Source organism: Xiphias gladius, chromosome 8, assembly GCF_016859285.1.
Source record: "Xiphias gladius isolate SHS-SW01 ecotype Sanya breed wild chromosome 8, ASM1685928v1, whole genome shotgun sequence".
NCBI lineage: Eukaryota > Metazoa > Chordata > Actinopteri > Istiophoriformes > Xiphiidae > Xiphias > Xiphias gladius.
Genome location: NC_053407.1, coordinates 16270526 through 16289934, shown reverse-complemented (window position 1 = coordinate 16289934; position 19409 = coordinate 16270526). Strand labels below are relative to the sequence as shown.

At 41.4% G+C, this 19409-nt stretch overlaps 1 protein-coding gene across 2 annotated transcripts in view; it reads right to left on the bottom strand.

Annotated features, from left to right (window-relative positions):
* mctp2a (multiple C2 domains, transmembrane 2a) overlaps positions 1–19285 on the bottom strand; it is a 33734-nt gene extending 14449 nt beyond the window's left edge. The window contains exons 1-18 of one of the 2 annotated variants that reach the window (XM_040133943.1): positions 19227–19285; positions 17121–17235; positions 15408–16404; positions 14318–14377; positions 14119–14227; positions 11733–11875; positions 11558–11634; positions 11333–11447; positions 11208–11231; positions 8706–8882; positions 7874–8004; positions 7580–7766; positions 7242–7335; positions 7044–7146; positions 6846–6948; positions 6638–6739; positions 6436–6510; positions 6040–6159 (exon numbers count right to left, since the gene is read on the bottom strand). In XM_040133943.1, coding sequence (XP_039989877.1) covers positions 6040–6159; positions 6436–6510; positions 6638–6739; positions 6846–6948; positions 7044–7146; positions 7242–7335; positions 7580–7766; positions 7874–8004; positions 8706–8882; positions 11208–11231; positions 11333–11447; positions 11558–11634; positions 11733–11875; positions 14119–14227; positions 14318–14377; positions 15408–16394 — 2607 coding nt within the window. In that variant the 5' untranslated portion in view covers positions 16395–16404; positions 17121–17235; positions 19227–19285. The remainder of the gene's footprint in view (positions 1–6039; positions 6160–6435; positions 6511–6637; positions 6740–6845; positions 6949–7043; positions 7147–7241; positions 7336–7579; positions 7767–7873; positions 8005–8705; positions 8883–11207; positions 11232–11332; positions 11448–11557; positions 11635–11732; positions 11876–14118; positions 14228–14317; positions 14378–15407; positions 16405–17120; positions 17236–19226) is intronic. The other variant, XM_040133944.1, reaches the window with a different exon arrangement.
* Positions 19286–19409: the final 124 nt, after the last annotated feature.

Here is a 19409-nt window from a genome sequence, read left to right as displayed (position 1 = left end):
AAGAGATTAATAATGAATCAAAAGCACACGTAGCAGCTCAGCTCACGCAGGTCTCTTTTTTTTTCAGCCAGGCTGAAACAGAGTCTGGCTGAGGGCTTATGTAGGGGACAGGAGCGGCAGGCTTTAAAGTAGCTGTAAATGCAGAGCAATGAGACATGTAATTTGTGTTGAGCTTGGGCCAGTGTGGGGACAGGCTTTCAGGGGGTGTCAGAGGCAGAGGAAGCACAGATAAGATTTCTCTCCGGGGCAGGTAGAGTGTGTGGGCAGCCATAGTGCTCTGAGCTAACGCTGAATAAATATTTCACATACGCTCAGCTCAAGTCTTATCGACTGGGGAGAGAGAGAGAGAGAAAGAGAGAGGAAGAGGGGGAGAAAGAGAGAGAGAGAGAGAGAGGCTACATTTGAGAGACAGCAGTAAAATAGGGAATTTCATGTCCCTCTTCAGCAGGTCGAAATCGGTTGCAACAGTTCTGGAGTGCAATACAATTTACAATTCAATTTTCAAATCAAATATACTAACACCGATATTTACTGTACTTAAGTTACTCAAGTTAAGTGGTTAACTTTCCAGTTTGTTAACAATGATTACTATTAGTCTGCTTTACAATGGCTTAAAAAAAAACAACAAAGGAACACATTTTAGTGATTAAACCACAGCTAAATATAAGCATAAACAATTATATTCCTTGGGTAAACTGGAAACTAAAAATAAACCATTATAACAATAATAATAAACCATGGTGTCGTATAGTATAATTTCAGCTAATTCAGTTTAAGCATTTTTTTTCTAATTTCTAAACAAAACGTTAGCCATTGCAAAATGATAAGCAAATGCCACAGCTTGTAAGGACGCTTGCACAGTACAGTGCAACTGTGATAGCAGCTCTTTATCAAAGCACTGAGGAAGAGCAGCCGGGCAAGGCAAAGCATTAGCATTTGCTCACAGGGCCAGCACTGACCGTTGTCTCCCCGCCTGTCAGACACATGCCAGGGCCAGAGTAGCACTAGTATGGGGCTGGAGCGGGGCAGTCAGCAGGGGCCCCATGGTGCCTGTCAGCGGTGGCTACACTGACCCCACACTCCGGCACTGGCCACTAGTGTTTAATCCGTGTCGGGAGCGTTAACACTGAGCGACCTCCTGGGTGACAGATCTGCCATGCGAGCCTTTTCCCCTGAGGAGGTAGGGAGGGAGTGGCATGGACTCTCTCTCCCTGTCAGCTCAGCTCACACGCACGTTAACGTAGCGGGGCCAAGACTGGCCCCGGAACAGCCACACACAAAGGGCGGACAGGTCGCCGCCTTAGCTGCCTGGGGAGTGGTGTCCTCTGTGACTAGGAAGGTGGTGAGTATGTTAAAGACAGTCATTATGATACAGCACACACAATGGGGTTAAACACAGAGCATACTTCATCTAGGCTCGAAACAGGCTTAATATAAAACAACAAAGAACAACAGATGCACAGATAAAACCTTACCTGCTCAGATGTCAACACATTTATTTAGTGCAGTAAGATAATATTTATCTGAAGACACTTTACTTGTTCATACTTAACAGTTATTTTACACTGTTTAATGATGCTAAACAATAATGATGAATTTGGTTAGTTTAAATTGAATTAAATATGTTCTCAAACCTGAAATCCATGTCCTTAAAGATATAAAAACATGAGCAATTTCACAGCCCTAATAAAGTGAGTATTAGCAGTGAAAGCTTATTAATCCCACTAATAAGAGGACATGTTTCAAGGTTACACATTACATTCAGCCAATTTCAATAGCCGTCAACAGACACATAGCCATTCAGGGTAGCAAAATAATAATACTGTGTTAAATCAGGAGGCACTGCTGAGCAGTTTGCAAGTAGTCATAGCCTATCATTTAATAATTAATAGATCTCAGACTCAAAACCATGAATACACAGATCGCCATCACTGCCATCATTTTTTTCCCTACTAGACACATTCCCACTGCACAGTCTGTGAGAACTCCCACAGCCATGGAGATGGAGAGAGTAACCCCCATGAGACTGAAGAAACCCACTCCCTTAAGGCCTCCAACTTTTTCAAACAGAGAGAAAACAGATGCAAAGCAGAAACAAGGAGACAATTCACAGGCGTGCTCAGTCCTCTCACTGTTCTCACAAATCCTCGGCCACACTGCAATGCAGTAAACCACAACTGGGCAGATCCAAGATTCACAAAGCATCTCATTTTCAGGGACAGTGTTAACAAGAACAATTATGACAACTCTGATTAAAGCTTTGATCGCGGCTGGGCTGGTGTTCTGGTTAATGGCCCCGACTGCTGTGGCTCTACACAGGTGGTCTCCTGAGACCTCTGGAGCCAGATCTGACCCTGTCCTGCCCTCATCTGGGGAGACGGTGATTCTATCAGCCCCGAAAAAGCACCCATTGCACCTGCCAAGTGTGTTTACAGCTGCACCGCATCAAACATTCATCAAATGCCATCTTTACAGTGTGTGATGTGAGGCAATCAGCATTTCACAGGCTGTCAAATGATGTCTAAAGTGGTTGCTACCTGGCAGTGTCAAAAAGAAATACTCACATAAGGTATACAGGTTTCTTTCTACTCCAACTCTGACAGATGAGGTACTTCATATGTTAAAATATTAATTCTACTTAAATACTTAAAGCAGTCTAATGACAGCAAAGCTCAAAATCAGCTTTCATGTGTAAATGATCTTTCTTTCTTTTTTTTTTTAACTTTCACCCATTTCATCTAAATCAAAATTGTTCTCAACTTTAAACTTCTGAAACAGATTAATTTGGCTGGATAATACATGCTCATTTAGCTTTTTTTCTTCTTTTTTTGTGGAAGAAACTTGTTTCTCTTGGTCTAATGGACAGAATGGAGGATTTCACTCCAAGAGTTCCCACGAATGGCTCCTGTTGGGAAAAGTAACTGATCTCCTTAGTGCCACCATTCACGTTTCCAGCAGTGCTGTAGCTCCATCTACAGGTCCTATTCTTGTGTGCAGCAGAGAACTCTGGGTGACCCCTCTGCAGTCACTGCTGATGTATAGCACATTCATCTCGCTCAGTCTTAGTGAAAAGCACATCTAAAGGCCGTTATTTTATGAAGATTTTAGCTGTCACATTTTCTCTCTCTCAGGGAAAGGAACATGCTGTTGTCAAACTCTTGAAAAGCGCAGATCCTAGGCTCATTACTGTAGCATAAACAAGCAGAGGAAAAAATCCAAATTTCTTGTTTGTATTTCCGTTCACTGATGAAAATGTTTATGAGGATTTGCCAGAACTTTGTTTAAATGCGTGAGAAAGATTTTTTTCTTTTGTTACATTACCTAATTAGACTCTATTTTAAAACTGCAACCCATTGGTGGAAAATCGAAAGCAACTTCAAACAGTATGGAGTCTGCTGATGAAATTGCACAATCAAAACAAGTAACCTCCTGCACTCACAAACAGTGACAACACTGCACGACTTTCCACTCCTTAAAGAGTTTCCTCTCGCACAGTAACACTCAGTAGCAGCAAAAAACTAAATAACCCATCAATCCGTAAATGCTCAATTTATATGTTCCTGGATGTGCAGCTTTCTGATTAACACTCATGAAGGAAAAGTTATTTATCTAACAAACAAGCCTTCTTCAAAAAAAATAAGAAAAAAAATAATAATTTTTTTCCCACAGTGTCATTCACTAATGTGAACACAGAGCAGTGATCCGTCATGAAAAATTTGAATACCTTACACACGACACACCAACAACCACTTCATAATGCATACATGAATCTACATAAACAGGATAGAAATTTAGACTGCATGCTGTGTGGAAGTCAGAAAATTGGCCTGTGGGACTGAGTGATATAATGGCTAAGTATTCCTGGTAAAGCACTACGCAAGCATCCCGCAGTCCCAGTAGAAACCACAACAGCGGTAATGCATTACAGGATGTATATGGTGAAAAAGGCTAAGACTGATCTGCCTGCTTGATAAATAATGTATTGTAATGTATATTAAAGTTAGACCCACCACTGCAGAATTTCCTACCGGCAGACCCCGAGAAACCCTGCGCTACCTGCCATTGTGGAAAAGAGCAGACACTAGTGGTATAATTATGCACATCTGAGAGGCAAGCAGAGGCCATCTGTCAATGTCTGAATCAGTTACCTTATTACCACTGCCTAAAGATATAAAGATAGGAGTGGGAGCCGCTTTCATTAAAGCAAATGGTAGCATGCTGCTTTAGACAGCTCCAAACACTAACTTAATTGCAAATGATGACTTGGAGGAGAAGGAGGGACTGTACAGTGGCTTGGCCTTGGAGTGGGCAGGGGCACAAGTGTGGATAGTGGCATGGTACTAGACTTGTAATGACAGTCAGTCAAGACATTGTTGTTGCCCTCCCTGACAGTCAGACACTAGTGTAAGTTCAGAGTTTTTCCTGTTGCTAGCAATTACATGCAATATTTACATGTGATTTGCATGTTTCAATGTGCTTCTTGCTTGTTGAGAATATAATAAATCATTGAAAAAAAGAACTTTACACTCGTTGAACTCCCGGTCTGCTGATGAGTGGGTGATGAATGCACAGTGGCAGTTTCACTCTGTTTGGTCGATCCTCGCCCTGCACCTTCGACACTTAGACTATTTGAAGCACACCTCGTTGCAGACAAAGGCGTACTCTGACTAATCTGTTACTGTCTGCTTTTAAAAATATCAACCACTATGCTGGTGTTAGTGTCTGAAAATAGAGCAGTTGTTTCAAATAAAAGGACAAAGCAGCAACAGTCAATGTCACAAGAATTACCATCTCACTGTAAGGGAGCAGATGAAGTTTAAAAATAAGACTGAGGAGCACTACATTACAGTAACAATGATGATCATGACAAACTGAGTATGTAAGTCTTTTTCTTCCATTCTACACTCTCTATGTGTGTGCTGCACTCCTAAACAGCAGGTGGAATAGAAGTGGAAATGAAAGATTAGAGTGTGCCACCACACACTCCCATCGCCTGCGGAGGATCTAATTATAGGTGGAAGAAGACGGCCCCGTCCCGCTGACCTGTCCCCTGTCAGCCTGCCTATCCTCCTGCTCTCCTGCCCATATCCCTGCCTCCAAGTCTCTTGCTATCTTCCTTCGTAGACTGCGCTCTTACCGAACTGTCTTCCTCTTTCTTTGCTCCAACTTTCTTTCCCAGATAGCAGCCTGCCTCCCACTCTGTCCTTATACAATTGCCTGCATTGTTCTCTGTCTTCCTGTCTATGTGTCCGCCTGCCTGTCTGTGTGCCGTGCTGTTCTAAAGGCTGTGATACATTGAGCCTGGCCATTGCCTGGGGGGATTTGCACCTCAGGATCAGTGAGAAGGGCTTATAGAATACACCAGGTATGAATTGCATGTCATCCTGAGACAGCGCAGACAGAAGAAAGGCAGTGAAAGGAGAGTTCTTCACACACCCTGTCTGTGACCGCTTCCTCACCCTGACACGGTGCTGGCAGGGCTTTCATGGCAAGTGTACACTCTTAATCATGACATTACATGTCCTGTACTGAGGGGGATTCACAGGGTGATTTAAGATTATTTAAGCTTAGGACCTTAGATCACATACCCTCATTAAAAACAGCTAAACAGAGACATTTAAACAAGGTTCAAATCTCGGAGGCAGACTGTCACTCCTCCACCCAAGGAAGCTGAGACTGTGATCCTCCTTACACCGTCCCCCGGGTTAGGAGGCTTTGCTAAGAAGTCAGATGTACAAACGCCCAAACCCCATCCCTTCAAATACACTCTAATGTCATCAGAGCTGAGGGAAAGCCAAGTGGGGTTTGATTTAAAGGATAAAGCATATCCATCACATACAACGAGATAAAAACAGAAGGCAGCCATTGTTGTTCATGGGAAAAAGACTAGCAGAGAGAGAAAATGGCTAAACCAAAGATTCTCCTCAACATCTAATTCACATAAAATGAAAGAGTTAAAACTGGGCTGCAGTGAAATGGGACAAAACTTGTTCGCCCCTAGGCTTAAAGAGAGTTCATTAACATGAGGCAATGACTTACCAGAAAGGCTATTAGACTCTGTTGCGTGCTCTCCCATTGAAAACAGCTTTTAATGTACTGTAACGTGTACAGAACTGCTGTGCTGATATTTCGAACCCGATATATATTCCGGGCAAGAACCTAAATGGAAATAATTGGTTAGTATCATTTGATACTGGACATAATGTTTATGACTTTACAATGAGGCTGAATCAGCTTTACAATCTATTATTTGCTACTTGTTAAGTTAGATGTTTAAAGCCAATTAAACTAATTAGCTTGAATATGACCGATTCAAACTATGACCATGTGTTGCTTTGTTGTGGCCACTTTATCAGTGGGATGTGGGGGGGGACCTTCTGGCAAGCTTTTTTTGTTCCATCTGCTAAATTCTGCTAAAACATCATTATAGATAACCTTTTTGGAGAACTTCAGGTTTTCCTCCATTAATTTTGTCTCCTTTGGTTGGAAGGTTCTGATACCAGCCCTGACCTGGGACAAAGAAAGCAAAAAAATTATAATAATACTGTATTTTAACTAGGTTTTTGAGTTCACACTATATGATGCAGAATGTTACCACCATTCTAACAAACTTGACCTCATTCAGTTTGATCCTTACTGTATTATAGATAACCTCCAGTACCAGTGTGACGGTTCCTTTGGATGCACTTCCCAAGTCTTCCTTCTTCAAGGACAGACATATCTGCTGCCCGTTCTTAACCTTGTAGAATTTAAAAATACATAATTGTCTATAGTCATAATTTACAATGAATTAATATTTTGTATTTCTGCGATATATAAGATCTTTACAAACTAAACAAACTTACACTCAGTAAAGGAATGGCCACTTTTCCCAAAAAGTTTGGGGTTTTGTCTCCATTTTCATCAAGGACAGTCAACTCTATCACATCATGAATGTCCTTAACTGGCCTGTAATATAAGAGTTACACAAATGTTATTGACATTAAAATATACAACACAAAACAGGAGAGATGTCCTGATTTTTTTCCAGATGTCTTACTTACAATGTAAAGGCTTTATTCCACTCCGGATTGACAGTCTTGTAGATTGTGTGAGTTTGCAGTTTGCTGTTACCAAGCTCAATAACACACAAGGGGTTGCTTTTTCCTGCAAATAACAAATAGGAGTTTTTATTTATTGTAAAGAGAAGGCCATGAAGATGAGAATAGAAAACAAAGAAGTGAATTGTTTTTACAGATTACCATTGAGGTCTGTTGCAGGAAGATCATTTGCCTTTATAACCTTGACCTGAAGGAAGCCAACTTCCACCACACATTTGTGAGAGTTCTTTAAGCTCTTAAAAAAATGAATATCATTAAAAAAATGTTATCCAAACCACATTTTTGAGCATGGTTAAAAAATGTAACACATAAAATTGCATCCTTGCATTTAACTTACTATGTAACAGACTGTTTTTAATGTTATTGAAAATGTGTCCACCAGTCTTTCATACAAATCCATATGACATATTTGTACTCCTTACTGAATCAGCTAAAATAAAATATTAAATAAAAATGTAATACCAAAAAAACAGACTTACAAATTTCTCCACTATTGTGTTTTTCTCATCAGGTTTCTCCAGGGGAGCTGTTTCAATGTCAGAGATGGAGACTCCCCAGCAGGGTCTCAGGGTGACCAAAAACACTAGCCTGCCCTTTCCTGGGTCCAGCACATGAGTGTAGAGCTTCCTCTCATTAGGTGAGAGTCTTGATAGGTCAATCTCAAAACTGAGACACAAAAGGAGAATTGTTCCATTGTAACACATGAGGGCAACTAGTTCTGTGGAGGAGCCAATGTGAGCAAAAATTAACACTACCCATCAGGAAATACTCACATTCCCCATGATTCCTCACCCTTCCTCCCTCTCTTTGAGTACACCTCCACCTGCAGGGGCTCCTGGTTATCTTCAAACTGATTGAAGTCAAACTGCTCTCTCCACTGGGGATTGGCCTGAATGCAAAGGTTCTGAGGGCAGTAAAGACACAGATTCAGCACATACAGTAATGTGGAAACGCACAAACTCACACATTTTCACGCAATGTCAGGTTTAATGCATTATCAGACCAAGCAGCTCCTGCACTGACAGGTGGATTAAGATTTCATTCAGTCCAACTAGAACAAGGCAGAAGAGGAGAAAGAGAGGTGTGTTGTGTGGATGTGTCTCTATTTGTGTGTGCTTGTATGTGTACACCTCAGTAGCCACTCTGGGATTGTAAACACTGACAGCTTCCAATTAGAATCAGCTTTGTTCAACAAACAAACAAGCAGAGAGGAAAGCAGAGAGGTTTACAAAGAAATGACACGACAACACAAGACAAGTACACCATGGAATCATCAGGGGGGAGGCCAACAAGTACAGGTAGATGAACAGGGCATGCTGGGTATGCAAATGAGGGCAATGAAGCCAGCAAACCGAAGCACAGGAAGAAGTGAGTGGCAGTCTTGCCCAGTCTAATGAGCTGCTTCTTCCATGGCCCAGTGAGCCAAGGTGGGGTTGAGTCACTGACAGGCCCTTGCTGAGTGAAAGAAGTGGTGAAGTAAGAGATAGGGGCCAGGAAGAAACACTTTAAGTATAAAGAACAGACATTAAAAAGACAGAGGAGCATGAGAAAAGGGAGCATAGGAGAAGTGGGAAAAGAGAAAGACTTGTACAAAACAAGTCTAACCTTGCTCTTGTACTTCTGATCACCAAGGCGAAAGCGGACATAAATGTCCCCATGGCCATACTGCGGCAGGTCCTGTCCCTCCACCAAAGTGATACCGAGCACCCCAGTCCACTTCTGGTTCTTCAGCTGATTCTTTTGCATTTCAGGTAGCCGCTGGGATGGTGTGGCTTGGTTCTGCTACAGGGTAAAGATACACAAAAACAGAGTTTTTTTCTTCTTTTAAAGCACCATTTCTGTTGAAGCTCTCTCTGCTCCCCTCTGTTTACCTGCTCCTGCCTCATCTTGGCACCTTATCATGTTCACAGAGTTCATGAAAGTAGGACAAAGGTTTACACTATACAGCACATCTCTGTTGGAGCACATTAGCACATCTCTACTGACAGGCAAGCCACACCACGAAGGCTCCTGGTGTGAGAGGAAGAGAGGGACGTCAGCAAGCAGCCAGATGTCCCTGGCTGTGACAGTCCCACTCATCACTGGCTCCCAGACAGAGTGTGGGGAGGCAGGACACTTGGCATACTGCACCAGAGACAGCAGGCAGCAGTGAGTAATGATGCAAACCCCACAGCTCTCTCATCAGCAAATTATGCATACATGTAGGATATGTATGACCATCATAAGAGTTTCATGTATGGTGGCAAATTCATCCAGTTTTAATTTAACCAGAAAAATAACAAATCTTTTCTAGTAACATGATGCTATGAAACTAAAAAGATGATGTGTGGAAATCAAGGACAAGCACAGCAAATAATCCAGTTCTCCTGCCGTGTGTCACAGAGGGAGTGAGAAAGAGAGGCCTTGATATGTTTCCATGTGAGAGTTCCCGTGAGGCCATGCGGTGATAGGCCAGGGCTGTAAAAACAAACAGCAGAGAGGTTGTGTAGGGCTGACTGTAATTAAAGAGCAGGACCGTAATCTGCTCTAGCCTCTTTGATTGCCCAGCTCCTTCAGCTGCCCCAGCGACACTGCTTCAAACAGCCCCACTACAACTCCCCTGCCACTCAGGCCCCTCCTCTTCACTACAGGGTCGCAACCCACATTGCCACCCAATCCGAGGGGGATCAAAGCACATCTCAGGGACCTGAATTAACATGGAATACCACAGGCACAGCCCTATAAATATCAGCCCCTTCAAAAGAAGAGGAACAGAGGGAGTGGAGGAGCGATATAAAACAGGCCTTAGCCAAGTCATCCCAAGTGTTTATCTTGGACACATTTCTATCTCAGCGGCCAATAAAACAATTCCACTTAACTGTAAGTGGCCCCTAAAGAGAATCTATTCCTGGTCCTAAAAGGGCTGTGCGATTGCTTCCATATGGTGGGACAGCATGGGGACAAGCACGATGAGCTCAGACCCAGGACCATTTGGCTGGTACCTCAGCACTGTCCATCCACAGCTGTGATATTACATCCTAACATCTGGGTTATTGCCCGCTATGCCTGGGAATTATCAGCCTTGCCGATCTTAGGCATCCCACACTGGCAACATGCCTCGATCAGCAGAGCCCCCCCCCCCAAGCATACGCCCCCCCTCCCGTTTGAAACACTATCACACAGCAGAGTTTTACTTAGCCACTTGCCATTCCCTGTCTCTGCGGTGGTAACACAGAGGAAGAAAACGATGTTCTGAAAGAGGGGGAGTAGAGCTGTAAGAGCTGGGTATTCAGCACTTCCAGGATAGGTGTTAAATGCAATAAGATATTGTACGTTTGTCAAAAATGGAATGGCAAAAAAAATGGCATTGTTACATTGTTAAATTAGCACTAGGATTCAGGCAGCAGAACATTGTGTAGAGTCCCATCACACATTTCTGTTTCCCTTTGAGTATCTTTAACCATCTGTAGTGGATAACCTACAATGTGTATGAAAATGGCTTCATTCCTTTGTCATCTAATTTCAAATTGAGATTGTCTACTGGACCACCAAGAGACTGAACAGTGGCAGATGCAGTGACTACATAGGTGTGAATATAAACCCACTCGCTGCAGTGTGAGTCCCAAACAGCCACCCTCCTATTTCACTCTGAATCTAATTACAGCTGCAATATATGGAAAACCACTTGAGAAAGGACGGAACTTTGTTTACTACGAAACAAAATACTGCTCTATAATACTCATCTCAGGGCTTTTTCATTACAACACATCCAGTCAATACTATTATTTTGGTTTTGATGAGGATGTAACATTGTACCATACTTTTTTCACAGAAAATGATACCACTGAAAATAATATGCATTGCAAAAAAGGTTCACCATAAAACCACAAAAGAAATAGGCTACGCCGATTCCAAGGTTATACACAAAAGCCTGAGTCCTGAGCATACACCTCATTCTTTGTTGTACTATTGTACAGTGAGCTACTGCCCCCTAGTGCTTTACATCAGGGTAACCGCAAGCTCGATTGTGTAAATGACAAAAGTTGAATGCAGGAATACTAATGGCATTCTGGATACAAATTGGAAATTCAAGTTAAAATGTAAAAGTAATTATATCACAATCCATACCTTATTCTTCTTTGCTGGCCATCTCTATAAAAAGAAGAGAATTAAAAGAATCAGTGCAAAAAATTCAGAGACTATGGACAAATAATTGCATCAAGAAATACTTCTCATATCAGAAATACCCTTACAGGGCTTCTTTTGATGGTGGCATCTCTAAACATTAAGCAGACATCAACAATGATAATTCCCATGTCATCTTCTTTACTTTTTGGATCAACAAGACACAACTCCATTTCATAGGTTCTGTTGAAAGACAGAAAGGGCATGAAGATTAGATCTGATGAACAAGAATGGCTATCATTATGATAATCTATTCCCCAAAATTTAAAAAAAAAAAAAAAGATATTCCTCACTTGTACAATTCAAGAATTTTTAGGGGAATAGTGCTGGAACCCATGAACTCGTCAGCAGTTCGATTTTTATTATAGACCTGCAACGACATTACAAACATCATTAAGATTACAAACTGAAATTATGGGCTCCTGTATCGTGAGATAATGTACTCCTATCCAAGCAAACAATGCTTACTCGAACTTCCACAATATGTTCTCGATCTCGCAGAGGATGAGAGAAGGATTCATTCCACTGTGGGTTGAGGTTTTTATAAACCACTTTGCTTTTATAGAACTGTTTTCCTTCAAGTTTGAACTTCACATAGGGATCACTAGTACCTAAAATTCAACATAAAAAAAAAGAGCAAATCAGCAACACGATATGGCTTAAAGTGTTAAGTTAAAATAACATAAAATCATAGCAATCCATGGTGAAAGAGAATTATTTAATGAAAACTATGTTTACTTTGTGTGGAACATAGTCACTAAAAATTTACACTGTATGAAAATACATACATAAACACACACACATACACACCCTTCCCCCATGCTGGTTGTGTGAGACACTGAAATATGTGAGGAGGAGGTGCACCCCACACATGGCAAAAACCGAGGGATGTAGCTGTTTAATTGTGAAAGAGTAGAAACACTCGCCAGCATGAGGCAACCAGAAACCAGAATCTAGAAGCAACCAGTGTTAATCTCCCAAGCCTGTTAAGAAAGTCTGTCTGTGAGTGGGGTGGGGGTATGGGACTTCTTTGTTTCTGCAATTGCATGCAGATTGGCCAAAAAATGAAAGCCAGTCCCATGCCTTCATTTGTATAGGGGAATAAAGGGGTGCTTGAGAGAGCCTGCAGGGAGGCTTGAATCACATGACAAAGGCCCTGTGGGGATGGGCTGTCAGGCCTGTCAGCTCCCCACTCCAAATGAACATCTCGCAAAGGCAGGCAGGACCCACAGCAGCTCCACCCTGCCAGCCTGTGACAGGGAAACCTCCAGGCAACTTGACAGGAGGAGAATGTGGCAGCTAGCAAGGAGAAAAGCTCTGGCATGACTGAGAACGTGACGATGGAAATTAATGGGAAAAAAGGGGAGAACAAAAACCAAGGAGTGGGGGCCGGTGGCGCGGGTCCTTTCAGAATATGTAATGACAATGTATGCCATTGGTGAGCCTTTGGCACGGTGTTGATTGTTGGGCAAACAGTGGAGAGACAGGGGGCGTGTGGGGATTGCATCATCTTGGTGCCATCTTGTCAGGGACAGTAAGGTCTCAACTAGCAGGGAGTAGGGCACTGGGTTTGGAGGGTCTCCTGACATCATGCCAGTTGTGTTAAGCGTCATTATGAGAACAAAGTCCTTTCACCATTACGCCATAAAGTGATTTCCCAAAGCTACAGGAGCTGCAAGTACAATATTGGTTAAAACCACAGCATAGCCTAAGGGTTTACATTTTCAATTAGATAAGATTAATGTGGTTTTGAAATACTGTCATTTCACTTATGTCTGCTATAAAAACACATCTTGCAATCTAAAATGACTAGTTTTAATTATAATTTTTACTTTAAGTAAACCTAACTATACTGGTCAAAAAAATAGTCAGTAAATAATCATACTTAATGAGACCACACATGAATTTACTCATATGTCATAGTTCCATTAATATCCACTTGAGGTCGCTGCTTTCCCAAAATAAACTTCACAGGGCTCCAGGGAAGGGAAATTTGTATTTCACACTCTCTTTCTCACACAGATCAATACATCATTGTCACTGGTGACTCAAATCTCAAAGGACAACACAGTTATGGAAATCAGCTCATTTAAATTAGTTAAAATCTAAACCATCTTTCAAAGTCCAGGATCAATTTTATACCAGGATGTGTCAATTAATAATCGCAAACAAAGTATGGATCAAATGCACTACTTCATGACGATTAGATTATTTATTCAATTTAGCAAAGAATCTACTACCATTACCTCTGGCATATCATTTCAAAATAAGATGTTTCAATAAGTTGCAGTACCAGTGGTTTCATGTGCAGAGCATGTGTTCTCCTCAATGAGTACTGATTGCTTTATCTCATTCTGTCTTTTGTCATACTGGTCTGACAACATACTTCTCTAGTGTTCTTTTCTTTGTACATACACCACTTGACAAGAGACGTCATCCAAACACGTAAACAGAAGCATTAACTGAGCATGGCCCATCTTGCATTTATACACAATAACACAATTTCCCTTTCACAACTTTCCACTGTTTTATTGGTTCATAAACAGAAAAAGATTAGCAAGATGTATACGCACTGTGTGTACATGAAGTGCTTCATCAAGGGCTCGTCGTTTAGCTGTTGCTAAAAGCCAACGCACAAAGAACTGCATATTTTTAGGATGTACATGAAATCTGATCCAGCATCTCTCGATCTGTACTCAGTTATCCAAAAAATTCCCACAGTTAAGAGAATAGTTTGATGTTAGCTCATAAAAAGGTGGTAATTATCCTCTGGAGACCCAAGTGAGACAGCTACTTAGTCTTAAGGGCTGGGAAAGGCCGTGATTTATAAATCATCTGCAGAATGTTGACCTACCGGAGCGTTTGTCTCTGATGACCAGGTTCCTTCCCTGCTTTAAGTTGATGCTCAGGAGATATCGCTGGAACGGGAGAGGTGCTTGGACCTCAGACCCTGCCGTCATAACCTGATGTGGAGAACCATTGACATTTATATGCTTTCAAATGTCAGATGTTTGGCTTACTTCAGTGGGCACGGCAGTCCAGTGAATACTCACAGAGTTTTCTAAAAGATCTTGCAAATTTTCTTCGAAGAGGTCATGCAGTTCACTGGATATCTACATAGAATAGGTTTAAAGACATTTTATGAAACGTCAGATTGCAAATATTTAGCATAGTACAGTCAAGCTGAGATGTATGGGTGTGTTTACTGCTCTCTGGTTCACATGATTTTTATGGCTTTACTTTAAAATACTCTTCATGACTATAGATTATGTCTTTTAGGGCAAAACAATGTGTCTACAGTATGTATTGTACTGTTAACAGCTGTAAAAATTGTCAAGTCTAAGGCCAAATAAGATGTTATCTGCCTCTCCATGTACTTTTTGTAGAGATTTCCACGCCACATCGTGTCTCTAACTAGTAAGACTGGTTTTCAACCGGTTTCCATATCTAAGAGGCATCGAGTAAAGAGGATATAGCCTTAGTTTCAATTATAACCAAGAGCTCTATAAAGTCAAATTCCAGGTGGTCACTTTACATTTAACACCAAGCTTGTGATGATGCTTTTGATATGTTGCGCCAGTAGACTGAGTAGTTACTGTCCTAAGTATAAGCTATTGCTTAAAAAAGAAATATCACTTTAATGCAAGGCACCATATTAGAGTCCGAGGACACCTCTTAGAGTAACAGCTGAAGTATGTGAAAAACCAAACCAAAACTATTTTAAAGTAAAATGAAAGCATGCAAATTATTCAAGTGAATGGGACCAATGTTGAAATATATTACATTACTCACAGTACTTACTGTGGTGCTGCTTCATATTATAATTGCAACAAGTTATGTTTTTTTATTTATCATAACTTCATAATTTCACACAACCTCTTCTTGACTAATTTATTATGGCACTAGAGACATAATACTTTGATGTAATTCCTATGAGATGAATAGTTTCATCTAAGTTTGTAGAACTATAAGGTCTCTGGTGTATGTGCACATGACTGGATTTCTCACTATAAAAGGAAATCACTAAATGACATCTGAACACAAATTTCAAATAACATTTCAAATAACATTAATCTAAAGACTTCAAATAAAAATAGGATCCTCTGAATGTACCTGTAGTTAAAGACACGTAACAAAACTAACCTCTGCTATTTCTTCCAGGGTCTCGTCATGCTGGGCTTCTTCTAGCAGAGCCTGTTCAGTATAGAACTCTCTCCCCAAAAAGGGAGAGCAGGGATCGCGGTCCAGTTCCTCCGAGTCTGTCGTCCAGGGCATGTTGACTCGGTCCTCACTGAGGGTGCCACAGGCAGAGTCCAGTGAGGTACCGTCAGCACTCTCGAAAGGAGTACCCAGAGTATCTAATGTCAAAGGCATCATGTCTGGACGAGCAGTTTCTCTGATTGTTGGTGGAGTCCCTTTTTCAGATGATGTCTTTCTCTGGTCATTTGATGTGGTCCTCTTTTCTATGCATGGGTTCGCTTGGTCTCCCAGTGTGTTTGCTCTGGCCAGTGCGGAAGCAACATTACCTGAAAGCATTTTCTCTGCTGGGGTGTCTTCACCAGAGAGACTCTCTCTCTCTGCGAGGTCTGGTCTTGGTGAAAGAACTTGTGCATTGGTAAAAACAGATCTTGGTGCAGGAATAGGGTCAAAAGTAAATTTAGGTGTATTCCACTTGACTCTTTTATCCACCCGTGCATACAAGGGTTCTCGAGTCAAGTTCACATCATCAGTTTCCTCATAAAGGTTCATTGTCTCTACTGGTGCACTTATTCTATTCAAAGCTGCACCTGCGTGATCTGTAGGAACCCTGAGTTTAGTTTCCGGGATTGAGTCACTCAATTTGTCTGTGAAAGGTGGTCCATCAGTGACTGAGCCACTTGCAGTAGAATCAGTATCACTCAAATGGGGAGAAATCTCAAAGGAGATGGCATCATAGTCAGGGGACACCAAGGTCTTTGTAAAAAATGCTTCACCTGGCACCAACCTTAGGTCTGGTACAGAAATACTGCGCCGATGGACCAGCTGCCTCCCCTGCTTGGCAAGTGCCTTCTTACCGGGCTTCTTCAGGTTGGGCAACCTAGTTTTCAGACGCAAGTTCTCTAAGAAGGTCTTTTTCTTGACATCCATCATTGATTGATACCTTTCAGATAAAAAAAAAATATCAAGGTCCTTTGTGTTAGATGTGCACAGTCCTAATGCAATGCAACAAGGTGTCCAATGTATTGCACAGACTCAGTCAAATGGAAATGATATAAACTACATGAACTATAAACAGCCAAATGTAAAAATAACCAGAGGTGGCCACTGATTAAAGTTATGAAGATTTCTACCCAAGATTTTTTCTACCCACACTTAGCTTTGAGCAAAAAATATAAAACCTGTGAACATATTTTCTGCTTGCGTTCTACATTGGATCTTCGAGACTTTGGCTCAAATAATATTTCATAAAGGCAAAATTCAATCTATTGAAACCCTATATTACTGTACAGAGAGGAAGTATTTAGAGTAAATTAAGATCTAGTAACATGGTGGAAGATTAAGCCCTTCAGAGGATTTGTCACCACACACAGACAATAGCAAAGACATCTCTAATGTTGAATCACTGTCACACCACACCCCACTTGACCTTATAAAAACAGCATATAATGCCTTCTGATAACTTAATCAGCACCTTACAAAACAGGAAATAAGTGTTAAGCTACATTATCATAGTAAAATCTTAGCATGAGTGCTAAGGCCTGATGTCTTATTTTACAAACATTTATGAATAGATTATTTCACCTAAATTATCATTACATGAAAATACATCCTGGATCATCTCAGTCTAATTTAGTCAAAGAAAACATCATGCTGTACCTGTTCAGTTGACCTCTGCTAAACAGCTGCTAAACAGCCTTTCAAAGCCACACGCTGATTCAGTTTCCACGGAGAGCAGCAGAAAACTTTCAAACCGGCAGCTCAACCATCCTAACTGTGGTGAAAAAGAGGAGGAAGTTTGAAGACAAGTAGACTGGTGGAGAGGCCAAACTGGGTGAAACTAGCCATACCAGTCTCACAAGTTGAGTTTCAATGAGTATGAGAATGCCACAGTCAAAGCTTAAGTGTTCAGTCCTGCCCAGATCTTCCACGATCAATTACATTACTTACAGTATGACTTCAAGTTACGTGGGATTAGAAAAAAAAAAATGAGGCGACAAATATTCAGTTAATTATGACACTGTGACAAAAGATTAAACAGACACTGAAGAACTGAAGTCATAATGAAAGAGTTGCTCACAGCACAGTAGGTTGAACAGCCTGTTTCATAAGTCTGTTTATTGTTGATTTGAATAACTGACTGTTTATTTTTTATTTGTTAAGATATTTGTCTGTTTTAAGACTTGCATGCATTACAGTTCATCTAATATGGACTCTCTAATAGATCCAAGTATTTGAAAATATACTTAATGCCATAATCTAGCGTAAATCTAAAACTGTCCTTCTTATCTTTCCAAAACAGGCCCAAAATACTGCCGATGGATTTTACAACATGACAGTGGCATATGAAATGTTGGCTATCTGTTCATTTTACCTCATCCCTGATCTTCAGCATGGATCTGGCACTCGGTGGCTGCCTTGTAATACCAAACTGCATTTCTTTCACACAGCCACATATTTGTTTACAGTTGAACAAGGTTTAGCCTAGCCTCATCAAAAGTGAGCACTTGTGTTTGCGAAGTATAAACCATAGCTGTCTGTCCACACACAGAAGCTAATGCAACAGACCCACCGGTGTTCCCTCTCTCTCTCCTTGTCTGTGCCTAACGGTGGAGACTACATGACAACAGATGTGTTTGAGTTTGGACCGAGTCTTGTTCAATATTTGCTGATGTCTTAAGGAGATCAGGCCCACATGAAAGAACCCCAACTTGGCTCCAAGTTGAAAGGCAGGGACGGGGATCCGAACAGGGCAAGCCCCGATGGCAGGTGGCCTGTCGCCCTCCTTCTCACTCAACTCAAATAGCCCGAAACCCTGCTTGGTTACTCTACACATGCATACTGGACCCGTTCCAGCCTGCAGCACAGCTGGTCTGACGGACAGGAAGCCAAATACATGCACTTGGGGACAAATATACAGAGTGATGCACATGCAAGCCTTCAGAGTGAATACAGGATGAAAGACTGACACCGCTGACCTAAAACCCCTGTTTGTCTAGCAGTGATTTATGTTTTGCTATTCAAGTGGTGGTGGAAAATGTAGCTAACGTTTTTATTAATACATATGCCGTAGCAACACCACAATAGAGAGAAATGCAAATCAAGTCCAGGATTCAGAATTACGCTTTGGAAAATAACTGTAAGTAGAAAAGTGTGCCCTTGTACCACAAGTAAGAGTGCTTGAACTATTTTGTACATCGTTAACTTGCCATCATTACTGTCGAGGAGTTGCCACTACCTAGCTACACCAGCGCACCATATTTCATGAGCTTATTTAATGTTTTAGACGTAATATCCCATTCTAGCTTACAGAAACTGGTCACTACAGATAAATGGAGTTTTTAAAAAAAAAAAGCATAATTTCTATTTCCCTTCAAAAAGCCGTGAAATCTCGGAATAAAGTCTCCCCGGGGGGGGGGCCCTCACGTAAACCTTCGAAGTGCAATTCCTTCCGACTTACCTGGCAGCTGTGGGCACGTGTTAAGTTACCGTGTGTCAATGTTTCAGTTCAGCCTCACGTTTGTGAAACTGTCTCTTTGAAATGATGAAACTTACCTTATGTTAATAAAAAACCCACAAATTCTTGAGGCCCATATGGATATATAGCTATATATATATATATATATATATAGCAGATGTATAGCTTCACATCTTCAGGAGGACCGACTAACAGGTCCAACCAGCGGCTAGTTACCTGTTTTTTTTTTTTTTTTTTTCCCCAGACAGTCGTTGTGACCTGTTAGCTTCACATGTTCACCGACTCACCTGTACCTGAGCTAACAAGGCTTCTCAACGAGCCCAGCAACCTACCGGGCGATTTATTGTGTTACAGTGCCTCCTGCTGGTGATAGTCTGCTAGTCACTGTTCTAAAAGAGAAATCCCCAGATGCCACCTGTTAAACACTTTGTGGTTTCCACTGTATGGTGTTTGCATTTGATGTGTATATG